The sequence below is a fragment of the Clupea harengus genome, chromosome 6 (genome assembly GCF_900700415.2).
Source record: "Clupea harengus chromosome 6, Ch_v2.0.2, whole genome shotgun sequence".
NCBI lineage: Eukaryota > Metazoa > Chordata > Actinopteri > Clupeiformes > Clupeidae > Clupea > Clupea harengus.
Window position 1 is genome coordinate 28835657 of NC_045157.1, and position 26125 is coordinate 28861781.

At 41.8% G+C, this 26125-nt stretch overlaps 1 protein-coding gene and 1 long non-coding RNA gene across 2 annotated transcripts; one reads left to right on the plus strand and one right to left on the minus strand.

The window, feature by feature from the left end:
- Positions 1-6313: 6313 nt before the first annotated feature.
- Positions 6314-11330, minus strand: LOC116220826. Its single transcript, XR_004163902.2, has 3 exons — positions 10012-11330; positions 7000-7070; positions 6314-6806 (listed from the first exon to the last, which is right to left on the minus strand). It is a non-coding gene; the product is annotated as an uncharacterized LOC116220826 (long non-coding RNA).
- On the plus strand, positions 11331-25589 carry sin3ab (SIN3 transcription regulator family member Ab). The gene is made up of 21 exons (XM_012814845.3): positions 11331-11538; positions 14164-14376; positions 14529-14708; positions 14815-14921; positions 15019-15301; positions 15526-15777; positions 15947-16099; positions 16255-16410; positions 16598-16684; positions 16876-16994; positions 17105-17315; positions 17445-17561; positions 17694-17932; positions 18549-18732; positions 19209-19815; positions 20157-20326; positions 20493-20666; positions 21206-21298; positions 21773-21867; positions 24310-24511; positions 24769-25589. The coding sequence occupies exons 2-21, from the start codon at positions 14194-14196 to the stop codon at positions 24988-24990; spliced, it is 3834 nt and encodes a 1277-aa protein (XP_012670299.1). The 5' UTR covers positions 11331-11538; positions 14164-14193; the 3' UTR covers positions 24991-25589.
- The last annotated feature ends 536 nt before the right edge of the window (positions 25590-26125 follow it).

The window sequence follows — 26125 nt, forward strand, 5'->3', positions numbered from 1 at the left end:
AAACAAATAAGTGATAGCAACACAATAATTGGCATGAAGCATTGACAGTATTTATTAGTGTTCTGAAATCAGTATTACATTACACAAAGGATAACAGCCCTACACTAGACTAACAGCTAATCCTATATCCTCACTCTCCCAGCCATCTGACCACTGATATCTTTCTGCCTCATTCATTTAAAGCCTCTCTCTGATGACCAAAGGAGGCTTAATGAATGGATCTTGATGCATTAAGATCACACTAGAGACTGTTGGACACAACAGTTTGTACAGACGTAAGCCAAGTCATTTATGGAGAGTGCCTAAGAGAGGGCTGTTTTCAGAACATTGTCAAACAACACTAATATTAAGCAGGATTGTCACCCAGAAATGGTGTCCAAAGTCAAACACTGACTTGTGAAGGATTCACATTGTGTCACCCAATACGTGCAACACGGAGGTGTACCATAAACAAGAACTAGGACTTGAGTTCCCAACATATGTGCAATGTCAATAAAGGGAAACTGTTATGGAGTAGTGAAATTTATCAGTTAACATAGCGTGTGTTTCAATAACACAGCATGCAAATATATTGTACAAATCACCAAATATGTGAGTACCATATCATAGGCAGGAATGCAAGATGCTAAACTAATGGTCAGCTAATGTTGAGGTGCCACCCAGACAATTTTCATAAATGTCCTTAATCTCGAGACATGTCCTTAATTGCCTTAATGGTCAGACAGCCAGCTGAAATGTCACAATAGCAGCATGTCTGATTGCATTAGAGTGGACTGAGAGGGTCATCAAGAACTCCAGAGATTAGGAACATGCCTGAGGGTCTGAATGGCAGGTGGTCTTGGTGTCAAAATATCTTGTGATATCAGGAGACTCATGCTTAAAATATGACCTCATCAAATCTGTCTTTTGTGCAAAAGGATATTGAATAACTTACGTGAACATGGTGAAATTGATACTGCAGCCTGGAGCGCCCTCATGTGGTAATAATACATACTACTCATGTTAGGAGACGTGACGTAGCAGCTAGTACATAACACAAAAACAGACATCCATCCTCTCTTGTGTGATGTATGAAACTGCTCACAGTTATTATGAAATTTGTCTCCTTATTCAAATGCCAAGATGCAAACTTTGTTTTTGAACCACAGCAGATATATATGTTGCCATAGAATATGACCATAATACCTCAATAAGTAGAAGAACTGGATTCAGACAATTTCCAAATGCATTCTCCTCTGATTGCAAGTAGCCTACTTGATAATCAATCCCAACAAGTGGATGCCCTACAGGAAAACTGAAGTGAAATGCAAGAAGTAACTGGAGAATCTGCAAAACAGAAGAGACACATGAGAAGCTAAAGGGAGAAAGAACACAAGTATTGCACTAGCCTGATTACCACCTGCTATTTGTGGCCACGCTTTTCAAAATTGGACCAAGCTTTAAAAATAATAGTATTAATACATATAACATCAAAACACATACAATTATACTGTTTGCATATTCGGCATGATTACACACCACACAATAATGACTTAATAATGCCTAGAATTACTACCAACTAGTATATGCATGCCATGAAACAGTCCCCAAGATGCTCTCATACAGCAAAGCAGGGTACAGTTAAGTTAGACAAAAAATGATTTGGTCGAAGTATGCTATCATGTGTTAATGTGAATATTGATATTTATATGTGGAACTGGTTTTAATAAAACTCTATCTAACCTTGAAGCCTATAGTGAGGTTATTTCACTAATAGGTCTAGCCAGCACCTCTGTTAAATAGGCCTCACTAACACCATCTGCTGTCCTAAACACATCATTAAATCATTTACTTACCTGCAATCAACTAAACTCCAAATGACTTAAATTAATTGGGCCAGGAAAGTAACTACCGAAAGAATATGTGGATGCCCCTGCTTCATTAGTAAATTAATTTAACAATTATTTGCTTCTTATGTATTGCAATGCTATTTGGGATCTGTTCTACAGTTAAAGGCATAGCCCACAAGTCTAATCCAATACCCTTGTCAAGTTAAGTGAAGTGCTCCTCACAGTCCTCTAGCTGCCCATTCTGTGTATGCGCTACGAGAAAAAGTAGCTCTTAACTAAAAGAGTATGTTGGCCTTCATGTTTCTTGATATTGAGGAAAGCAAAGCATACCACACCTTCTTCTTGAAATACACACCTAAAAGCCTTAACCAACCTATGGATATTTAAATCACACTTTCTGTGTTTTTGTGCCTCTTTACCAGTGTTAATTTTGGCAGCTATTTTAGATTTAGTCTTAGTCTTTAGACGAAAATGCATATTAGTTTTAGTCACTTTTAATCATTTTTATCCTGCTTAGTTTTAGTCTAGTTTTCGTCGACGAAAACTCAGAACATTTTAGTCTAGTTTTAGTCGACGAAGTCTCATTACATTTTAGTCTAGTTTTAGTCACATTAAACTAAAAATTAAGTCCATCTCATAGTCACATTAAACTCCTTTCCATCCCTTCTCAGGCCCGGGGACCCCTTGTGTTGTGTCTACAACTGCATAATAGTCAAGCTTGCAGTACATAAACTGTGGATGCAATTAGTCTCTAAGATACAGATATCCTATGCCTACAGCTGAATTCCAATGAATTCAATGTAAATAATAATTTTAAGGCAATACTTAATTAACAGTATTATCATTAAAATATAAGAGAATATCAAGTCTAGATTTTGAAGATTCAAATGATCTGATAACACAATACAACTACTATGCCTACATGGCCTTAGTTAAATCAACCACATATCCTCCATATGAATTGCTGTGCAATCTGATAACCAACATACAGTATTTAGCTAGACGGATAGTTTGAGAGTTGAAAGTAGTGCTAATAACAATTGCATAAATAGACAAGGATATGTAAACCAATCACATATTCATTTATTTTTTCTTGATTAATGTCATGCGTGGCCTGTCCTATAGTCCATTCTGCAATGTGTTTACTAGCTAGTTATCGATAGCTAGTATAACTTAGCTATGCTACCTCATAGTTAGCCAACGTTAGCTAGCTAAAAGTTTTGGAACTCATTTGCCAAGCCAAACGGGAGGTTTTAATCGAAAATGACTAGCTAGTTATCCAAGCTGACACAACCTATACACTCGACTGCCCCTTTGAAGTTAACTTAACGTTGGCTAATATATTCGAATAACTAGTTAACATTAGCTAATTATCATTGACAGTTACTAGCTAATTTACCTTGGCATAAATGGCAGGGTTGTCTTGTGCGCTTTCAGGTGCCTCTTGTTGTGTTCTTCCCATCTATTTTGAAGCCACACGGTTTCTCTCCGGTTATTGCGGTGCATTGTGTTTTATTTTCTGTCAAGTTATAATTTAAGACTGTCCGGATATCTATTCTTATTTGTCTTCCAGTACCGAGTGCTTGAACTTCAGCCATCATAACGTTAAGCCATAGGGCGTCACTTGCATGTCTGGCCATCTCAGGGAGTGGAGGAGGGATAGATACAGGACCGGGCAACATTCAACCAATGATGTGCATACAAGTTTAGAAAAAAAAAACAATTGTGACTTAGTCAACCACCAACATTTTCGTCTCGTCTCGTCTCGTCAACGAAAGTTAAAATAGATTTAGTCATAGTTTTTATTTATAAAGATCCGTTTTCGTCACGTCTTAGTCTCGTCTTAGTCCCGGGAAAAAGGTCGTTAACGAATATTTTTCGTCATAGTTTTCGTCAACGAAATTAACACTGCTCTTTACTGGCATCAAAACTAACACCATAATGTAATGAAGTTAAACCTGAAGTATGAACTTGTCTACTTTCTCTGTCTGGCAAATAATTGCAATTTAAATATTTTATTTTATTTGAATAATTGAAAGTTAGCCCACCCCATTTGAGACAGTTTGAAAAGCCCTAATATGCAGTGCAAGTGCAGCAGGACACCATCATGTGCTCATCTGTTATATGGCCCCATCTTGAACCATACTCCCCTGCAGCCAATCAGAGAATTGCATGTGGGTGTTAAGGATTTTTGGTGGCACTAGGATGATCTAGAGTGGAAATGCAAATTGATTCTCAGATTTCTATATGGAGTTTAAGGAGAAATCTCAACAGGGTCACAAATCATGCTCAGTTTTGACTAAATGTTTAGACATTCTAATATTACTTTGGTGTTTGGCTGTGGGGCATATATTCTCACAATGAAGTAATTTAACTTGCCTATAACAAGAAGACTGTTCAAAGCTGTTGTGCAGAGGGAGAGCCAAGAGATCTTCTTGTCTCATTTCGGTTTAGGTTTCTCCTAAGGATGTTTAGGAGAAATATCTGTAATTAAATGTATACATAAATGAAACAATAATGAGTCACATCTAGGTTTCCTGAGTTAGAGATCATCCATCTTTGAGCAATACATTTTCCTATAGGAAGTTTTTTTTCCCCCAGTGAACCTGATGACCCCACTCAAGTAGTTCCACCATGCCTGATCTACTGAGAATTATTATTTAAAAAACTACATGGTACAACCATAAAGGTCTGGCTTATCTCATAACTACACTCCATGTATAAGGGACATCTAGCACCATATGTGAACCTCCTCAGCAACAACCATCCCCATGTAGACCACCACAGGGCTGAGTGAGGTGCCCACCCAGTGTGGACAAACATATCATTGCCACTAAACTGACAGAGCACTATCCTGAAATCTTTCAAAGATATTTACAGCATCTTATTATTAAATTACTTGACTGAGAATAAGATCCTTGACATGTACCAACTAGGGTTCCACGGAATGTACAGCACTGAGTCTGAACAACCTGCTGATCTCAAAGGGCTGTTTAGTTCTCTTAGATCTTACTGCTGTGTTAGATACAGTGGACCATAAAGTGTTGACCAGCTGGAGCACTACATTGGTGTGAAGGGAATAGCACTTAAGTGGTTACAATGGTGAGTGAGCTTTAACTGTTATTGGTCCTAAAGTATGGAGTGGCCTCCCCTTTTGTGTGAGATCTGCTGCCATCCCTGGGTTCTGACTACGTGTCCCTTTTACTTGCATTTGAGTCTGATCTGAGGTTGTAGATCAGTTTGAGGTTCTGTATTCTTTGGGTGAAGTTCACTTGTAGTTCTGATTTGTTGTTCTTTTATTGTGTTTATTTTACATTTTTTAAGTTTTATTCCATTCTCTTTTTCTTCTAGATTTTGCTTGCTCATCTATCTATGTTCATTTTATTTTTCCTAGATGTTTTCTTTTTTTAATTAGGATTCCTCCGTCAGGAGGAAACCTATTGTTATTGTAGGCTTTATTATTCTTGTACCATGGGAGTCAATGGCAGCCCCTAGAACCGTATGGTAACTTTTTCTGAAATTTGGCACACTCATTAAGGACAGTCCCTTCTTTACTCACACCAAGTTTCATGTCTCCCACTAGACCACACTAGCGCCACCAACGGGTCAAAGTTGGACTTTTGTTAACACACACAACTTTTGAACCGTTTGACCGATTTTCAAAAATGAGGTACCATTGGATTCCTTGGATCAAGAGGAATTCGACGTTCAATGGCGCCAATTTTCGGTTGTATAGATTTTCCGCTATTACCGGTTTTATCAAACTGCTTTGAAAGCCTACTCTTCCTACAATTTTTCTCAAATCCCATATGGTAACTTTTTCTAAAATTTGGCACACTCATTAAGGACAGTCCCTTCTTCACTCACACCAAGTTTCATGTCTCCCACTAGACCACACTAGCGCCACCAACGGGTCAAAGTTGGACTTTTGTTAACACTGTAACTTTTGAACCGTTTGACCGATTTTCAAAAATGAGGTACCATTGGATTCCTTGGATCAAGACGAATTCGACGTTCAATGGCGCCAATTTTCGGTTGTATAGATTTTCTGTTATTCCCGGTTTTATCAAAAAACCTTTGAAAGCCTACTCCTCCTACAATTTTGGTCAAATCTTCTTCAAAATCACCAGAGATGATTTTCAGACCAAGCCTCACAAAAAATATAGAATAGAATTTTGATCCTCACAACCGTTTGTCCGGTATAGCCACTCAAATTCAGCAGAAAAGCCGCCAACAAGGAAGTGAAGTAATATGTTAGCAAAACTTTGAGATATAAACCTGGGTGACATTGGTACAGGGGTAGAGAAGTCGTTTGGGACCCAGAAAGTTGTTAGTTCAATTCCCTGTCAAATCGTCCTTTAGCAAGACACTTCTTTCTTCACTCTTCTTTCCTCTATTCTTTCCTTCTTCCACTCTTCTTTCCTTCTTTTACTCTTCTTTCCAAAATTGTAAAGAATATACATTTTCCCCTGGTTTCGCAATCTTAGGAGGAATCCGCATCGCTGCTTGCAGCTATATTTCTTATTCCTTTTATCGGTTATGTTTATTTTATTTGTCATATGTGCTTCATTTTAGCTTAGCCTTTTAATTGTAGTTCCTTTTACTCATTTATTTTTCTGTTTGTTTATCATGTCTTGTTTTTAATATTACTTTTTGTCTTTTATTCTCTCATTTTTTTATTCCTCTTAAAGTTTTTTTTTTATTCAACATCTGTTGTTTTAAAATGTGCTATATAAATAGAGTCTGTCTGGCCTCTCTGTGTCATCTTTCAGTGTGATGCTGTATACTTTTTAAGGAAGAAACCAAATAAGGCCCTGTGAAGTCTGTAGCCAGTCCGTACTTTTTGCACTTATTCTCTGAAGTGTTGGTACATTTAGGCCTTCCACTTTCCGTTTCTTCTTCTTGTCCTGGTTCCATTAAGTTTGGCCTCTTCTCTCAAGAGATTGGTGTACACTTTTTAATGAAATCTTCAGTGTCCTGGTAATTGTATACATTGAATAAACTTTTGTAACAACAGTAACTTTTTGAGTATCTTGCAATCGAACAAATAGATAATCTCACCTTAACTGTACAAAATAACACAGGTGCAATGGTATTGCTGAATTTATTCTTAATAGTTGCTTAACATACGGCTTGGCAGTATTACACTTGAATAGGTTTTTATACTTACTTTCTGAGTGAGGACATTTCAGTACTCCTTGCACACCTTGCTGTGGATCCCAAGGGGACTGTAAATCACTGCTGTCAAAAGTCAAAGAATTTTTGCAGATGTTTTAAAAGGTCTTCTCTAATTAGGTAGACAGCTCTTCAATGTGAAAAAGGGGTTTTAAGCAAATATCATGACGTAAATGTTAGGTTTAGGAAATGCTAAACTGCACTTTTAAGTATGTCTGAGTGTCCAGAGGTTTAAAGGAACACCAGTGTTCTTATCTACGTAGGAAACCCAAATATCTATCTTCGGATTGAATGCGTTTATTGCACTGACCATCTGCTTGGTGACTTTATCCTCTCTCTACACCTTTAGGTCAAGTTTCTTATCCATATTTTTGACATGTCCACCACCAAACAAACAAACAAGGCTGACCTCAGTCAGTTTATTGTTGCACAACGACACACAGCAACGCACACGTGCATTTATTAGTAGGCGACACAGGACACACACACACGCACACGCAGGCCGAGGTCGCCGTGAATTTGACTTCTGCATTTTCCCATCCCGGACTGTCCTTCCTCCAGGACCCCAGGAGCAGTGGGCAGCTTTTAAGCGCCCGGGGACCAAGTGAAGTCCATTAAATCCTCACAACCCAACACATGACTAATCAAATTTCCAAAAACACCTTAAACAGCTTACAGGTCTATTTTACCTTGGGAAAGCCTTTAACAATGGCAAAATCCATAATGTATGAATGAATGTCAGTTATTCTCTGAGCACCATGTAGGGAGACCAACTTTTAGTGGCTGGGTAACTCTTCACTATTCTTGTAGTCACGAAAACAAACATCTGCCACAAGGTCATTAGTGCAGCTTCAGCTTGAGCAAAATGTGTCTTACATGTAAACATGCTTCCATTGCAGCCTTGACTGCCTGCCTTTTGCAATGGGTTTGGTTTGCCTTTAATTGGGGCTTCTATTGCAACCTTGTCTTTACCGTGTTTTCCCGCCTATTAACTGCACCATATATAAACAGCATTACAGTATTTTATGTAACTAATTTTATAAGACAAACCGGTGTATCGACCGCAGCCGTGTATTAACCGCAGCTTATTCAGTGTTACGTCATCACGTCACGTAAAACCAGAGATGTTATAAGGGAGGCTGCAAAAACTTTGGTAAAACTAAATGCCATGTAGTTGTGGTTCAAGCGCTACTATGACGAGAACCATTAAACGTTGTTTGAAGTACGGATGGGTATTTCAAGCAAAAATACTACACTCCATCCGCACAAACACACATAAATACCTCATTCTCATTCACAGTGAAAACAATTTATTGACTGTTTATGTAGTGTTATGGGGTTATGTGGGAATGGACGCTAAGCGTTGAAGTCAAATTGTTAATCGATCCCCTGGCAACCTAGTTTAAACGATAATCGGTAACACTTTATTGGATTCTCCGCCTACAGAGACTTTACAGATGGTTTGTTGAAATTCAAGTTCAGTCTAATTGTTCACTGAAAATCACCTTAACCAAACCCAACCCCTAACCTTAACCATAAATTGTACTGTAGTGTAGAGTTTCAATAGATAGTTTGTTATAATCTGAGCATCTGCAGATAGTCTGTAGGGGAAATAAAGTGTGATCCTATACTCTTCTGACACACTTGCAATGGGAATCACAAGAAGGAATGTGTTTGAGAAGGACAAGGGGGAGGGGGACTTCTCCCCCTTCATTCACTACATTACATTTACATTCAGTCATTTAGCAGACACTTTTATCCAAAGCGACGTACAAAGGAGAAAACAATGAAGCTACGAGCAATAGAGACCGAGTGTAACAATGAAATACTACTTTACATAAGGAATTAAAAAGTGCAGGAATGCAAATGCTGTAAGTGCCAGTTAAGTACTAGTTAGAGGAGATAGCATAAGAGGAAAGATAAGGAGAGGTAGAGGAAGGAAGAGGAAGGGAGAGGAAGTGCAAGTAAGGAAAGGAGGTGCTCTCTGAAGAATTGGGTCTTCAAGAGCTTCTTAAAAAAGGTAGAGGGACGCCCCTGCTCTGGTAGTGCCAGGCATCTCGTTCCACCAACATGGAACTACGAATGTGAATAGTCTAGATTGCCGTATACTTGCACAGACAGCAGTGCTAAACGACGCTCATTAGACAAACGCAGCATCCAGGGGGTAACATTGGAATCAGAGTAAGCCCTTGCTCCATTTATGTCCCATTATTTCTCTCAGTATTGTCTATCTATGTGAAGCCACTCAACATCATACACAAGTGGTTGTGATCACTTTGAACCCAAGACTGCCTTTTATTGGTGAGAAATTCAACTTTGCCTCAGGCTATGCAGCAAACAGTGTTCCTGGTTACTATGGTTGTTTAGTTGCTATGCTAGCTAACTAGCTATCTAAAGAAACTTTTAAATAACTTTACATGGTTTCAATTTGTATTGAAACCATGAAATGATGGTTAGTTATCTAGTTGATGTCACAGTCTGCTAAGTTTATAAGTGACATGGAAGACAAAAGCGTTGAAGGAAAATAGGTTCTCATTCTGCATGGACACTGGCAGCATAATATGCCATTGTTGCTAATACTGAGTGATGATGTTTGAGCCTACATAGCAAAAGAACACACCTTTTTTTTATATAAAGTTGTACATACTGACACTTTGCTGAATTGCATACAACACTTTTATATAAATTCTGGATTACCTTGGCTACTTGTCAAACAATTCTTTATTCATCAATTCTAAATTAAGACCAAACACAGAAAGTGTGCCCGAATTTTAGGATGTTTAAAAATAACTGTAATGTAGCCCACAGCACTCCTTGCTTCAACATTGTTAGGTCACTCAATTTACCAAAATTCACAGGCTGGTTTGTATTTAAAATATATTAACAATTGAGGGACAACATCTTGCTAATAGCTCAATCTCTGCAAGACTAGAGAGAATAAACAACTAACTTGACAACTATTCAGATGCACAACCCTTCTGGGGAAAAAAGAGAAAATAACACATACCATTAATGTTGGTTTACAGATTTAAGTTGTTTTCCTGGGCAGTGTTAGTCACTTGCTGCTCTAAGGGGAGAAATCTGCAGTGAAGCCAACTGGACTTCCAAGGATAATACATATTTTCAAACATCTGGATGCTGATGACAAATGATAAATATGCATTAAAAAGTCTTGTTGACAAAAAATTAAAATGCTTCTAGACTATGATGAGGAGAGTCTGAAAGCATTATAAATAAAAAGTGTTTCCTACTATTACTGTGCACTTCAAAAATGTTTTCTGTTTCAGCTCTTTTTATGTAGTTTATTGCTTGCATGTCTGTTCCCTCAAATTACCAACAAATCCATTAAAACACCTCAAATAAAGTACCTTAAAAACTCACAGAGGACAAAATGCTCTACTATTATGCTTCAGATACACGCCATTTTACTAGGTCTATCATTGAAATGTTTCTCAACAAAAAACATTGTCTACAACTTTCATATTTGAAACAGATAATGTGTGACTAATCATTACATTATTTTACTAATGGTGATGTGTATTTTTTTCTTCAAATGTAACCCATACTGACTGCAGTTTGACCTTTTCTGAAATCTACTTGTGTAATCCATAATTTAGTCACTATATCTTGACCGTCGCCTCATCGCTGATGATTTGCTTAGGCGAATATTAGTCTACCTGATTATTGGTTGTCTCTCCCTCTAGCCTCTTGAAAGTCTATGAATAAGACAACCACAAACATCACACTTTAGCCTTGCATCTGCATAACCCATTCCTTACCCTACTTGGCAAGAGCCGAACTCTGTTTCAGGTGTCAAATCATGACATACCTACTGTAGGCTAAGGCCTACCATTGTAGCATCTGATCATTGATGGTTATGAACTTATATACGTATGTACTTTCGATGTATTCATAATTATAGAAATACCTCATACCTGAATGCGTTAAATGAACCACAAATCGCATTTATTGACGCAGAGAGGGTCTCTTGGGACCGACTGACTTCAAACTGCATATGGACTATGGAACGTGCACCTGAGATGAGACGACACGAGGAAAACAAAACAAACAGACCAGTCAATCGACGTTTTCTATAGCCTACTTCATACATTGTCCAATCGTGCACACCGTAATTATAAGATATAGCAGGACACGCATTGAATACAAAGTCCTATGGCCATTGCAGATAGAATGGCACTGTAGTTCCTATGGACTGTTTAACCTGACTTCTTTGAGCATTTAAAATGTCAATGGGCGGTAACAATATGCTCTATCCAGAGCCACGCCTCTCGTTGTGGGAACGCGACCATCAGAGGTTGTTTTCCAGTGCTAGCCAATTAGCAACATAGCTAGCAGTGAATTTGGTGTCTGGCGCGTTATCTGGTGATAGGTACAGTTTCCCTATTTTTTTTGGATGAGTGAAGGAGTAAGCATTCATCGGCGATATTAATGAACGATCTTTACGCATCGACTTGTTTTAAGAAAAAACGCAGTTTGGTCAGGACTTTGGTTCTTCGGATCGCAGTGTTGCGAGGTGAGTTTTCTTAGAATACTTGCTGCTGGCTAACTTTAGCTTGCGTATAAAACAGTTCGCTGGAAAACTACGCAAGGAGTATTTTGTGAAAATAGGCATGACACGTAGTTATTGGCAAATAACTGAATTTCGCAAATCTTCCGCTTGGCATCGAAGTGGGTGCATGTACATCACAAGGCGGTTCAGAGAGTGTTTCCCGTGTAATGTTAGCTATGAAGCTAACAGCTGTGCTAAGCTGAAAATGCTTTGCTAACTGACACATCTTGCAACAGAATCTGGTTGGACGCATAAAACGGTGCTAGGTAGCTGACGTTAGCAATGTCAGAAGCAATGCATGGATCAGTGAAAAAGTGTTCTCACGTTAAGTTGTTCGATTAGTCGAAAATAATTCCTCAAGTGATGGCTTGTACTTTAAAGAAACACTCGTAGTTAGCTTCTGAAAGTTTTAACGTGCGTGATGGGAAAAAAAATTGTGTGCAATTAAACAGTTGGACGTTACCGTTAGCTACCCAGCTAGCTTTGTTGTTTCTTTGCTAACTAGGCAGCTAATGTTAGCCATGCACAGGACCGAATATTCCTGCGGACGCCTGATGTGTTCATTGGTTCAGAAATGCTAAAAATATTGGCGGGCTGACAAATACAAACTTTTATGGGAACATTTAATTCACAAACTCAATTTTTTTTTAACATCATCTCTATTATTGTTTGCAAGACATGTAGATAGTTGGTGCGCTAGCTTATTTGCGTTACCCTTGATGGCTAGACGCTGTTTACATTCACCTCGAGTTCGGCGCTTGCGATGTGGTTGCCAGCTTTGCACAGGCCTCAAATCAGAGGGGGAGGGGTGTGCAGACAAATGCATTCGGTGGTTTGGCGATTTACTGTAACGTTACCCTGCAACCCCGTCTGATGATTTGTCTTGAGTACTATATAATATGTTGCAGCGTAGTTACTACGCCAGTTCCTATTATGGTTATATAGGCTGGCAATTCATTTGATTTCACACAATAAACTGCAGTGTCGTTATCTAACTTTTTGAAAACCCGTAGCTAACATGCTAACTAGCTATGTAGTTGAGTTTGCGGAAGCGTTAACACCAGTTAGCTTCTACCAGGACAAACTGCACGCGGATTCGCAATGTTATTAGTTAGCACGAGCGCCAGTTCTGGTTGTTTTTCTTACACACAGAAGACGGATAATAAAAAAAATGAAACGTTACCTCTGTCGTGTTCAACTATGTTTCATTGGTGTAACTAGCAGTAGCGACCTCTAAAACGGAGCTAAACGTTTAGCGTCAGAGCCATGAAAATAAATGATTTGGTTAGCTAGGATAGCTAAGGTTAAGCCCACATTATTGTTAGCTGACGCTAGCTAACGTGTCCATAACGTCAGGTAACGATAATTATATAATTATAAGTAGCTTATTCATAGTTCGCTATGTGAAATTATATCAGATTCCTTTTGATTTTAGTTAATGAAAAGCACATTTTATCGAGTCAAAGGTAACGGTATGTATTTGCCCTGCTAACTTTTACAGAAGAAAAAAAACGAGCGGGTCGACCAGCTTGGCTTTTGGAAAGGTTTTATTGACGTTTTATATGTCGTTAGCTAACAGTAATTGCACGAATGCAAATAGTCGTTGCACAGCCATCGATACCTTAATGTGAACACGATGACAGCTGTCAAAATACTCACGCTTTTAGGGAGTCTCTCAACTAAATATTCTGAGATGTTGATCTGAGAGTCAATTTTGTTAACATTGCATCTTAACGTTAGCGCCCTAGCAATTTGGTTGTTAACTTAAAAGACATCTAGAACGAAAACTTTTGTATCACGTGGCTGTGTTGTCAGTCATTGTTATGCTGCGTTCAAGACGACGGCAGACTCTGTAAACCCAACTTGGGAACTTTCTACTTCTGACAAACATGCGTTCACCTGATCAACTCGGAAAACAATATGGATGCCCAGAGCAACATCTGCCGTCTCACCTGCAAGACCTAAGCCTACGTTAACCTTACATTAGTATTTTTTCTCCATCATATCAATAGCTAATCATTGTCAAATCAGTTAAGCTATATTGGACTAGTGGACTAATATTTATTAGGCTATTGCAAAAAAAAAAAAATTGCAACGCTGGCAACTTCTCTAATATATCAAGAATGCAAACATATCGCATACACCAGTAAATGACTGAGAAAAGTGATTTAAATAGCGTTTGTAATATTAGGGCCCCGTGATTGTAGCTGTTGGGGATACTGAATTTTCACACGAGTTTCCGAGAAAAAAATCCGATCCGGCCATGCATTCAAATAATTTTGTCCGAGTCGGAGCTTGTATTCTCCCGACGTGTCATGAACGCAGCTGTAGTTTTTTTTAGCTGATACATAGCGCTTTCATGCGTGATGTTAATGAACTTAACTTAAATAAGAAATAAAAACTGGCAGCTAGCTCCGTAGTTCTCAGAGTATATTAAACATATCGATTTCATTGTGCCGTGGTCTGTGTAAAGTTTATTGCTATTTTTAGTGTACTTTGTTGTTCTGCTCTGCATCAGTGACACTGAAAACACTGCCTACACGTAGCTTCCACCTGTACTGTGTTTAACCCCTAGTGTGCCATCTTTAGATTTCACAGTTTGTAGAGCATGAGCACACCATGAAGCGACGCTTGGAGGAACAGGACACAACTGTTTTTGCGTCTCAACAGCGTCGACTCCCTGGTAGTACTGACGGATTCCAACATCGTGTCCTAGCCCCAGCAACAGCTCTGTACGAGGCGGTTTCAGACAACATGCAACCGTCCTCTGGCATGCAGTATTCCGTCCCTCACGGGTATCAGGTATGTATCATCTGTTTTTGATTAATAGTTTTCTTTCTCTATTTAAAATAGTTTAACACATGTCATTTACTTGTACATCTCACCCTATCATATTACAGCTGCATTCTGGACGACGTTTGTAACCCTGCCTGTGTGTTTTTGTTCCCTTAAAGGTTCCAATGGCCCAGAGTTCAGGCAGTCATGGTCACACCAGTAGCCCAGCAGTCCACAGTGGGCCTCACCACCACACCCCTGCAGTCCATCCCCAGGGGCCTGCGGTGGGCCCAGCACCCCATCACCCCCCAGCCTCCTCGGCTCCTGCACAGGGCCAGCAGCAGTTCCAGAGGCTTAAGGTCAGCTGGCCAATTCAGAAATGTCAACTTTTTCAACTTTCCACTCATCCCAAGCTACAGTTTTTTGTTGAGTTCTCAAATTAATATTGTGTTCATCCTGTCTTAGGTCGAGGATGCGCTGTCCTACTTGGACCAGGTGAAGTTACAGTTTGGAAATCAGCCTCAAGTCTATAACGACTTTCTTGATATAATGAAGGAGTTCAAGTCTCAAAGGTGAGTATATGTCAGAGAGATATTTTTGAACTCTCACTCCAATGCATTCTATTACCATGCCATTCATCACACCTGTGCCTTGTTTGTGTTGGTCTAGCATTGACACTCCAGGAGTGATCAGCAGAGTGTCCCAGCTCTTCAAGGGACACCCAGACCTCATCATGGGGTTCAACACTTTCCTGCCCCCTGGCTACAAGATCGAGGTGCAGACCAATGACCTGGTTAATGTGACCACCCCGGGTCAGATTCACCACATCACACCCCATGGGATATCAGTGCAGAACATTCTGCCCCCCCAGCACCAGGCCCAGCAGCCCACTCCCACCACCACCGCTGCCACTACCGTCACTGGCCAGCCAGCTCCAGCCAAAATCAGCAAGGTTAATAGCCAACTTCACTGCACTTCAACATAACATCATATTTATGGCCTTTGAGAAAAGGAAGCAGTGGGCAGAAATGCTTACGTTTAAGGATGATGTCGAAAGGATTATCACCCGTAGCCTTACTTTATGTGACCTGACTCTTAAATCATGACATATTCGTGCTATAGCTTGACAGTTTTATGAGCCATTAGGAAGTGTCTGAGCTGTATGTTTTCCCACAGCCCATGCAGTCTCCAGCCTTGACCCCGACCAGTCAGCCCAACCCGTCCATCCCTTCCTACGCGTCTCCGCGCTCCCCCTCGGTCCAGCCCCACACGCCAGTCAGCAGCACACCAGCAAGTGCCCCGCCCCTGCAGAACAACCAGCCGGTGGAGTTCAACCATGCCATCAACTACGTCAATAAGATCAAGAACCGCTTCCAAGGCCAGCCAGACATCTACAAAGCCTTCCTTGAGATTCTGCATACTTATCAGGTGAGGACTTACAAAGAAGACATACTGTAGATCTGCTGATGGAATGTTGGATGATGTCTGATTAGTTTGCACACCATGCACAACTGTTTCACCTACGGTTTTGTCTTATTTCTGTATGTGTTTATCTGTATAATGTATTTGAACGTGCCGTCATGTTTGCTCTTTGCAGAAGGAGCAGCGCAATGCTAAGGAGGCTGGGGGGAACTACACTCCTGCACTCACAGAGCAGGAAGTGTATGCCCAAGTGGCCCGTCTCTTTAAGAACCAGGAGGATCTGCTCTCAGAGTTTGGCCAGTTCTTACCGGATGCCAACAGTTCAGCAGTGAGTGGATATACAGACATCAGAAGATTTCTGTTTTTGTTCTGTTGAAATAAATAAATATATATATATATATATATATATATATATATATATATATATATATATCTTTTTTTTTTTTTTACAAAATTTTAACAAAAACTTTTCTTTTCCTTCAGCTGCTGAGCAAGACGACTGCGGAGAAGGCCGAGTCTGTGAGGAATGATCATGGTGGGACAGTGAAGAGGCCCCAGCTGAACAGCAAGCAAAGGTTCAGTCAGAATGGCTGTCCCATCAGAAGGCATGCCGGGCCCCCATCCACTCCCCCTGTTAAGGTATGGGGCACGGTTTCATTAATGACCGCGAGTGCTTTTGTATGTTATTTCTCATAGTGTAATTATCCATGCTGTCCAGATTAACTGAGCATTGTGCAGGTAGAAAATAAAACATAGCAATTAGCTGCACTTGAGATTTGTCTATTTAATATTCCAAACTGATCATCAATTTTAAACTTTTTTGCAGAAGAAACCAAAGTATTTCGGGAAAGACCATCAGTTGGCAGAGGCGAGCAAACTTGGTGGTGGAACTGAGTCCATGTTCTTTGAGAAGGTGAGTTAGAACGTCCCTGTTTACATCTTCTCTGACGTTTGACTCACCTAGCTAATTTCAGTTATTATAGCAAGCAAATATTTGTCTTGCCCCAAAGAGCTGTATTTAATTGACCTTTTTTAATTTGGCTTTAGAGTGTTGGGTAAATGGAATTGAGAGAGTAATGGTGTATAACTGATGGTTATTTAAAGGTGCGGAAAGCCTTGCGCAGCACTGAGGCCTATGAAAACTTCCTGCGCTGCCTGGTCCTCTTCAACCAGGAGGTCATCGCTCGAGCAGAGCTGGTCCAGCTGGTGGTGCCCTTCTTGGGGTGAGCGTCCACAAGTGGCATGCGTATAAAGTGCATACTATGTTCTGGCTTGGCCAGTGGGAATGTTTATTCTTTTCAGCTGAAGTAAACGCTCATAATTGTCCCCTCAGGAAATTCCCAGAACTCTTCACCTGGTTCAAAAACTTCCTCGGCTACAAAGAATCTACACACATCGAGAGCTTTCCCAAGGAGCGGGCCACCGAGGGCATTGCCATGGAGATAGATTATGCTTCCTGCAAGAGACTGGGCTCAAGTTACAGAGCACTGCCCAAAAGTTACCAGCAGCCCAAATGCACAGGCAGGACCCCACTATGTAAAGAGGTGAGCGCGACTCGGAGACTTGTTTACTCCTTATCATTCTGGAGGATGTATTTTGCTGTTGTGTTTTTTTTTTTTTTTTTTTACAACTTCTATTGAAGTTTTAACAATTTCTCCTGTGACTGGTTGTAGGTGCTTAATGACACTTGGGTGTCATTTCCTTCCTGGTCTGAAGATTCTACTTTTGTAAGCTCCAAGAAGACCCAGTATGAGGAACACATATACAGATGTGAGGATGAGCGTTTTGAGGTAAGAGCTTCACATTAACAACTTAATAATTTGTAAATGAACATTAGCTATTAATGTCTGAATTTCAATGGATTTTTTCAAATGGATTACAAAATGCTTTTTTGTTTCCCACACATCTTTGCATTCCCATAGTTGGATGTGGTGCTGGAGACCAACCTGGCCACCATCCGTGTCCTTGAGAGTGTGCAGAAGAAGTTGTCCCGCATGTCTGCTGAAGAGCAGGCCAAGTTTAGGCTGGACAACACCATGGGTGGCACCTCGGAGGTGATCCACCGCAAGGCCATCCAGAGGATATATGGGGACAAGGCTCCGGACATCATCGACGGCCTCAAGAGGAACCCAGCAGTCTCCGTCCCAATTGTGCTGAAAAGGTGAGCGTCAGTCAAGTTAGAGTGTCAGTCTGTGACCCAACACCTATTTGACAGGGGCTAACACACCAGGGTGTTGAATATATCAAGTTTTCTTTACAGTAAATAACAGCTCTATTCTGTTATCTGAGGCATGCCAGAATAGAGCTGTTATGTTATATGTCTCCCGACAAGGACATGCTTAGCGCTTGAACTAAATTCAGCTCAGTCAATCGTTCAGAAGAAGTTTTCCCATTTACGACCCTGTGGTCATGTATCTATATGAGAGCTTTTATATGTTTTTTTTTTTCTTCTTCTTTTTATCATGCATCACACTTTTTAAACATCACGTTTACACATTGTAGTCAGATATACTGTATGTGTGAAGAAATCTATACAATTCAGAGAAATATCATGGCGTCACTTCTCCAAATAATGAAGAAAAGAAAAAAAAAAACAATCCGCAAACTTTAGTTTGTTTTCTTTTTCAACCACGGACCACAAAGCCAAACCACACTCTGCAAGACGCTGACTGAAAGGGCTCCAAATAGAAGACTGTGGCCACTAGGGGGAGGGTTTGGGCAGGCGCACTGGTGACATGTTTGATTTCATATGTGTGTTGCTTCATGTTTGTCCCCAGGCTAAAGATAAAAGAGGAGGAATGGCGGGAAGCTCAGAGAGGCTTCAACAAGATCTGGAGGGACCAGAATGAGAAGTATTACCTGAAGTCTCTGGACCACCAGGGCATTAACTTCAAACAGAATGACACCAAGGTGTTCCGCTCCAAAACGCTGCTCAATGAAATTGAGACTCTGTACGATGAGGTAAGGGACTTGGAGGAAGCACGATGAAACGCTTTATTTGGCACCAGAGTTTTTCACACTTCATGGTGTCATTCAAACTGTGAGGCAATTTGTCTGCGCAGAGCGGTAGACCACAACAAAACTACTGTCAGTGTTTATTATTGTAAGGGTTGCATTACAACAGGGATTGCCTAACAGGAAACGAATATTTAAGCTTGAGTTGCTATCGGTGTATGTATGAATTATGTGTTGTTGTTGTTTTTTCCTTGCAGCTGTTTTTGAAACTATTTTTAAGAAAGTTTGTAGGTGTGGGAGATTGTACCTTGGGCTTGGTCTGTTGTATTGCTCCTGTTGGGACTTCTTGCAAGAAAAACTTCCTGTTAAGCAACTAGCTTCAACTCCATGATGTACTCCTTTCCGTTTCATCTAAGTATCATCTGAGAAACACTTCATGGAAACTGTAGACTAATCTCTGTTGTTTCCCCTTCTCCCCCAAGCGGCAGGAGCAAGGGTCTGAGGAGGGTGGCCCCACTCCGCCACCCAGTGGCCCGCACATGACCCTGCCCTACGAGGACGGCCACATCCTGGAGGATGCCGCCGGCCTCATCATCCACCACGTCAAGAGGCAGGCTGGCATCCAGAAGGACGACAAGCACAAGATCAAGCAGGTCATCTACCACTTCCTGCCCGACATGCTCTTCGCACGCCGCGGCGAGCTCTCGGACGCCGAGGAAGAGGAGGAGGAGGAAGAAGAAGAGGACGGCGAGGCGGGCGAAGACGGCGCCGCCAAGAGGCCCAACGGCACGGCGGCATCGGGCGCCGGCCAGCGTTCCAAACTGCTGTTTGGCAGCAGCAGCGCGGCCACCCAGCGCGGCACCGGCAGTAACTGCGACGATGCCTACAACCTGCTCTACGCCAACAACAACTGGTATGTGTTCCTGCGGCTGCACCAGATCCTGTGTGCGCGACTGCTGCGCATCTACAACCAGGCCGAGCGGCAGATCGAGGAGGATGCGCGGGAGCGGGCCTGGGAGCGGGAGGTCCTGGGCCTGCGCCGAGAGAAAGGAGACAGCCCCGCCATCCAGCTGCGCCTCAGAGAGCCCAGTGAGTCTCTAAACTGCATCTCACACTCTGCTGTTGGTGCTCGTCATTTACAACTCCCTTTTAGCGGCGTTGCTGAGAGAAAAACTTTGTTCCAAATTTGCTTTTGCTGTCGGGGTGCACTGTAGAACGTTTATATTATGTTTCAATGTGCTTATGGTGTCTTGTTGGCCTGCTAGTTGGATTTGAAGGTCGTGCAGCTAAAATTATTTCAGGGATGACTTTTATGACGCAGGAAGTTAATTCATAATTGCAATATCAAGAAATGTGTTTTTGCAAAACAATAAGCAAGTTAGACCCAATGCAACAGGGCTTGAACTGAGCATGTCTTCCCCTGCCTGCAGTGGACATTGAGGTGGAGGAGTACTATTCAGCCTTCCTGGAGATGGTGCGCAACCTGTTGGATGGCAACATGGAGGCCTCCCAGTATGAAGACTCACTGAGGGAGATGTTCACCATCCACGCCTACATTGCTTTCACCATGGACAAGCTCATCCAGAGCATCGTCAGGCAGGTGTGTGTCTCTGTGTCGCCTCTCTCCCCCACTGCAGCAGATCTCAAACTCAAACAAGGCATTCACACGCACTTCAAATGCATTGGCCACTGTGTGTGTGAATGCAGAAAGAGGATTGTCTGTTATATGGCCTGCTAACGCGCGTTGATGTTCATCTCCTCCTCAGCTCCAGCACATCGTGAGCGATGAGATCTGCGTGCAGGTGACGGAGCTGTACCTGAGCGAGTGTGGCAGCAGGGCCACCGGTGGCCCGCTGGCCACCCAGAGCTCCCGCGGCACCGCCGAGGGCGCCTACCAGCGCAAGGCCGAGCAGATCATGTCCGATGAGAACTGCTTCAAGGTACACAGTCTCTACAGCCTACTCCCTCAGCCAGCCCAGACTCAGACGTGCAGCTACTTCAAGGCTGTTAATGGCTAGTTGTTAGATTAGCTGAATTAAGGTTTCTGTTCTGGTCACCTTTTACTACGAATTCGAGATGTTGTTGTTTTTTTTCTATTTACATTGGCAAAAAACTTGACGTGGCAATTATTCTTCCGTTGTAAATGGATACTTTGACATTTTGGCACACAGGCAAAAGGGAACTGAAGTACTTGGAAACCCTGCTTGTAATTTATCTTTGTAACACTCAGTAATTTGATTTTGAAAACAGGGACCGTAGAAATTCCAGGGTAGTTGCTGCTGTAAGGAAAACACAAAAGCCATAAATTAAAAGCATTCACATTACCTCAGATCAGCAATGATCAAACTGTTCATTTATAGTATGCATCTGGTAGAAGACAAAGCCAGACTGTGCTATACCAGCTATCCAGGCAAAACAATATGGTGGTTTTTATGGCTCCTCTGCCGAGAGTGATGTTGGGTCGTGTTTTGTTGTGCAGTTGAACTTCCAGAAGAGCAGAGGGAATATTCAGCTGGCTGTGGAGCTCCTGGACACGGAGGAGGACAATTCAGACGAACCCGCCGAGGCAGAGGTAAAGCCTGACGCCCACGCACCCGCCCGTGCCCCCGCCTACACAACCATCACTTTACACCTTTTACAATACACTGCACCATTAGCAGTGGTAGCTTTGATTTGAAGGTGGTCACATCCTCTGACTGGAAGTTAAGAATGTTCCGGTGCAGGCACGCATTCTAGCTCCCTAACTCTGACAAACTTGATGTGAGCCAAGCAAAGAATCAGAAGCCTACAGAGGGGCAGCGCCACATGGGTCCACAGCACAGAAACGAACTCTAGAGAAGGATTGCATGTTCAGCCAGAGCTGCTGATGTTTGATTGGTCTGATTGCCTGGTATGCCACTGAGATGAATCAGTTGTGAAGGCATGTGTGTTTGTGTGACCATGACAACAGGTCTTTTGCAGATAAGGGTTAGTGCGAGCTCACTGCTGTGTTTTAGTAGCATGCTGGTGTTGTTGACCCGCGTTCCCTCTGGCTCTGGTTTCGCAGCGCTGGTCGGACTACGTGGACCGCTACCTGAACTCCGACTCCACCTCCCCTGAGCTACGGGAGCACCTCGCTCAGAAGCCCGTGTTCCTGCCCAGGTGAGGCTTCCTCTCCTTGTGCCAGTCTTCAGAAGGCGCAAACCCCTATACCCTGTTCTCCCCCACCCCCTACCACCCCCCTCACCCACAGTAGACGAATAAATAGTCTGAATCCCCCTTTTGCCTGTTTGTTTGTTTGTTTGTATCTCCCAGTGCTTTCCACAGTCCCCTCTTAGTCCGTTTTTAGCCGTACACTCTGTTCTTTTCATACCTTTGCCAGAGGAATGTCAGAGGGTCTAGTGTCCAGGATTTGTACGGGCTGACTGACAGAACCCTAGTAACAGAACCTTTTAAGTTCAAAGACAATGTCAAGTGGTCATTTTTGTGGGTTTGTGTCTCACTTTTCTTTTTTTCGAGAGGCACCCTTTTTTTTTTTTTTGTCCTGTTCCGTTTTGTTCCATGTCTCGACAGCACCCACTTGAAATACTGAGCTGCAGACCAGGCCCCTGTCATTTTGATTGCACTTTATTAGAGCACGCACTCCACAATGGGGGACATATTTATTTATGCATCTGCTCAGGGGACGGGACAAAACAGCTCACCATGTTTGTGAATCTTCCACTCTGTACGTGTGTGTAAATTTGTTTGTTATTTTAATTTTTTTTTTTCCTCTCCCAAAGATTGTACTCATGGGGGATCATTATTTATTTGAGATTTTTAAAAAGTCCACAAAGAAGTGATTTTTACTCTTTTATTATTTTATGTCATTCAGTGATTAAAAGAGGACGGCCATGATGATGGGGTCAGTGATAAGAAGTTGTAATGCTGATCATTTTTTAAGTTGACGTTTGCATTTGTATGCTGTCTCCTGACAAGGCTTTGCAGGATAATCAATCATGGGGGCTGTGGAGGACAGCCTCACTTTCTTTGGGCCTCAAATACCCTGATTATTTTTGGTGGGTGGGTGGGAGGGGGGGGGTGTTAAATCTTTTTATCAAAGGGCTTGATGAGAAGCTTAAAAAGTCTGAAAGATGTTGTTCTTGCAAGCCCAGGATGTTTTTGTCCAGTCTCTTTCTCATAGGTGCCCTTTTATACCCATGTCATTCTTTTCATATGAGGCATTCTGTGTGTGACTTATTTAATCCGTGTTTAGACTCGTTTTGTAAAGTTATAAATGTTTTGTGATCTTAAAAGATTTATGTGTCAATGAAACTGCATCAGGCATTGTTTATAAATGGTATCCAAGACAGATTGCTCTCCAGATGAAGATTTCTTTCTTTCTTTTTTTTGTTTTGTTTTGTTTGTTTGTTGTGGGTTAGAATGACCAGCTTGCTGAGTGATAACTGCCATGGTCTGTCATGCCCTGCCTGATCTGTATTTGAGAGAGGGGCTTGTCAATAAATGCTGGTCAAATTGTATTCTCAAAAATGTGCGTGTATTTCTTTCCAGAGATTTGAGCGCATTGCATGGGGTTGGTTCTGATTTCTGGGCTTTGGTGTACACCAGAGTGTCAAAGGTCAAGCCTGTGTTTACATGTCTCGACTTCAATTGATTTTTGCATGCTCCGCACAAGCTGTACATCCAAAACTTGAAGCTTGGCTGTCCTGACATCTGGAACCCATCTTGTTGTCTTTTTTTCTTTTTTTTTTCTTTTTTTCTCTTGTTTTTTTTTTTTTATTATTATTATTATTTTATTTTAATTTGTTTTATTTGATTTTGTTTTCACTCGACAAATTGACCAGTAGTTGGTTCTCTTCATTTTGATGTACAGTATTTCCTCTCCATTCCTCATGTGTCTTTTATATTAACCCATTAGCAAGACTGCTGCAGTCAGTGCAGTTTATCAGCACATGGTTTATTTTGTTTGCTAAGCTCCACTTCCCAGCAATGGGGAAACCTAAGTGGCTTCATGGAATTATTCAAGTCCTCCATTGCATGGTCATGATGGTTTTATAAACAAGTATTTTCACAAAATTCAACAAAATTTTGCCAACCCGTATCCTGGCTTGTTGACCTTTTTGCAACAATGTAAAAAAAAAAAAAAAAAAAAAAAAAAAAGTATTTGCTAATTCAAATAATTGGCTAGTTTACAGTGGAGCCCTGAATGCAAAATAAGATTCATGGTTTCAGTCCCCGCTCACCTGCGGTAAGTACACATTTAATTTAGTTTTCATGAAAGCGGGATGTCAAACTGCATTTAAAAATGCTTGTGAATCTGGAGTTAGTTTGCTGTAGGATATTTTTTACATTGTGCCAAGGGTGTGTATGTTAATTTGATTTGACAGCGGCAACTTCAAAGCTATTGTAGAACAACTGTCTTAGCTAATTGCTTTCCCCCCCTAATGTGTCTATATTCTAGGAACAGCAGAGCTTTGGTACTTGGAACAGACACTCATTCTGACTGATGTAAAGTAGAGAGTTAAGGGTATTTGCTGAGCTCAATAACTCATCATCTGGTTGTTTTGTCTTTTCTTTAAATGTCTGTAATCCCCTCTCCACAAGGAACCTGCGGAGGGTCCGGAAGCGCCAGCGGGGCCAGGAGGTGCAGGAGCGGGAGGCCAAGGAGGCTGCCAAGAAGTCCGCCGAGACGGCTGACGGCATGAATATGGAGTGTATGTTCAAGCTCAACTCTTACAAGATGGTGTACGTCTTCAAGTCGGAGGATTACATGTACCGGCGCACAGCCTTGCTCCGAGCCCACCAGGTAATGCCAAAAAAAAGGATTTTCATTTGCAAAATCCCTCTTCCCGAATAAATGTAATTCCCCCTCGAGTCATACAGCCACTACACTTTGGTACTCTCAACTGTTGTACTCCTTTGAGTAAAAGTATTTAGGGCACTATATTTGCATTAAAGTCATTAGCAAATCAAATTGGCATGTCTGGTAAAAATGACTAGGGCACGAGCAGCTGTGTTTGTCCAAGCACTGATGTGTGTGTGTGTGTGTGTGTGTGTGTGCAGTCTCATGAGCGGGTCAGCACCCGCCTGCACCAGCGGTTCCAGGCGTGGCTGGACAAGTGGCGGAAGGAGCATGTGACCACCGACATGGCCGGCGACAACCGCAAGTGGCTGATGGGCGAGGGGCGCGAGGGGCTACTGCCCTGCAAGACCACCTGCCACCCCGAGATCCTGCACTACGTGGGCATCAACAAGTACCGCGTGAAGTACACCTCCTCACCGTGAGCCACAGCCTGCCACAGAGGGGCAGTATTTTTAAAAACGAAAAAAACAAGATTTTATGGATGTGAAGTATTAGGAAGTTTTATGAACTCAAGTTACACCTTAATTTCTGTATTTTCAGTTTCTTTTCTTTTTTCTTTTTTTTTTACTTTCGAACTTCAACGGCAGGCTTTTTTTGTGGGGTGGGGGGGGGGGGTTCAGGGGGCGGGAAACAAACTTTTACAACCCTTGTTTTGTTTTGGATTCTCCCTAAATTCAAATGAATTCAATGTATGGGTCCACTGCACAGTGCTGGAGGGTTTGGCTTCCTGTATTATTTGATTGTGATTGTGACGCTACACGAATGACGTGTGACATAAGTACCAGCTCCACAGGGGGGCGCTGCCTACTCTTGAGTGCACCTCAGCACTTCTAAAGGACACTTCACCATCAGAACACATGCAGACTTTCACACGCAGGCTTTTCCATCACTCCTGACTCATGCTGTTACTGAGTGGTTTTTCCTTTCATTTATTTTTGTACATAGTTCTTGAGGAAGAGAGAAATGTAGATTAGCAATACTACAGCTAAAAACGAGCGGTTCAGACAAGCTACCTGTTTGGGAAACAAAGGTCAAAGAGACAGCGTTTCCTTCTTTAATGTCTGTAGTCCCACGTCACGTCACGAATGCTGATGGGGTGGGGTGGGGAGGGGGGGTGAGCTGTATGCACTGTTTTGTTTCATTGTAACAGCATTTTTTTTTTTTATGTGTGTGTGCGTGTGTGTGTGTGTGTGTGTGTGTGTGTGTGTCAGATCATGCTACAGTCTCGACTTTGTGAAGCTATGTAGAGGCTGTAAATGTTGACTTCTGAATCGAACTCTCTTGCCCGCCTTCGTGCAGATGTCTTTAGTTACTGTCAGTGTCCCACGCCAATCAACCAGCGCAACCATGCCAACCAAGAACAAAACGGATAGAAAAGCTACAGGCTGCGTACCCCCATGTAAATATCTTGTACATAGACCCAACTGTTTATATCAGACTTTCATTTCAAAGTAGTAGTCCCTAACTGCCCGACTGTGGATATCTTCGAGATGTGGCTAAAGCTGGTTACGTATGTACAATGAAAGATCATTTATAACCATTTTTACCAAAGGGAGA

What these genes read in the sequence shown, in the direction of transcription:
- sin3ab (XM_012814845.3), top strand. Translation starts at nt 14,194, where the DNA reads ATGAAGCGACGCTTGGAGGAACAGGACACAACTGTTTTTGCGTCTCAA. An exon ending in AGATTCTGCATACTTATCAG is followed by an intron (nt 15,778 to 15,946) that starts GTGAGGACTTAC and finishes TGCTCTTTGCAG; the next exon opens with AAGGAGCAGCGCAATGCTAA. An exon ending in GCTGCGCCTCAGAGAGCCCA is followed by an intron (nt 19,816 to 20,156) that starts GTGAGTCTCTAA and finishes CCCTGCCTGCAG; the next exon opens with TGGACATTGAGGTGGAGGAG.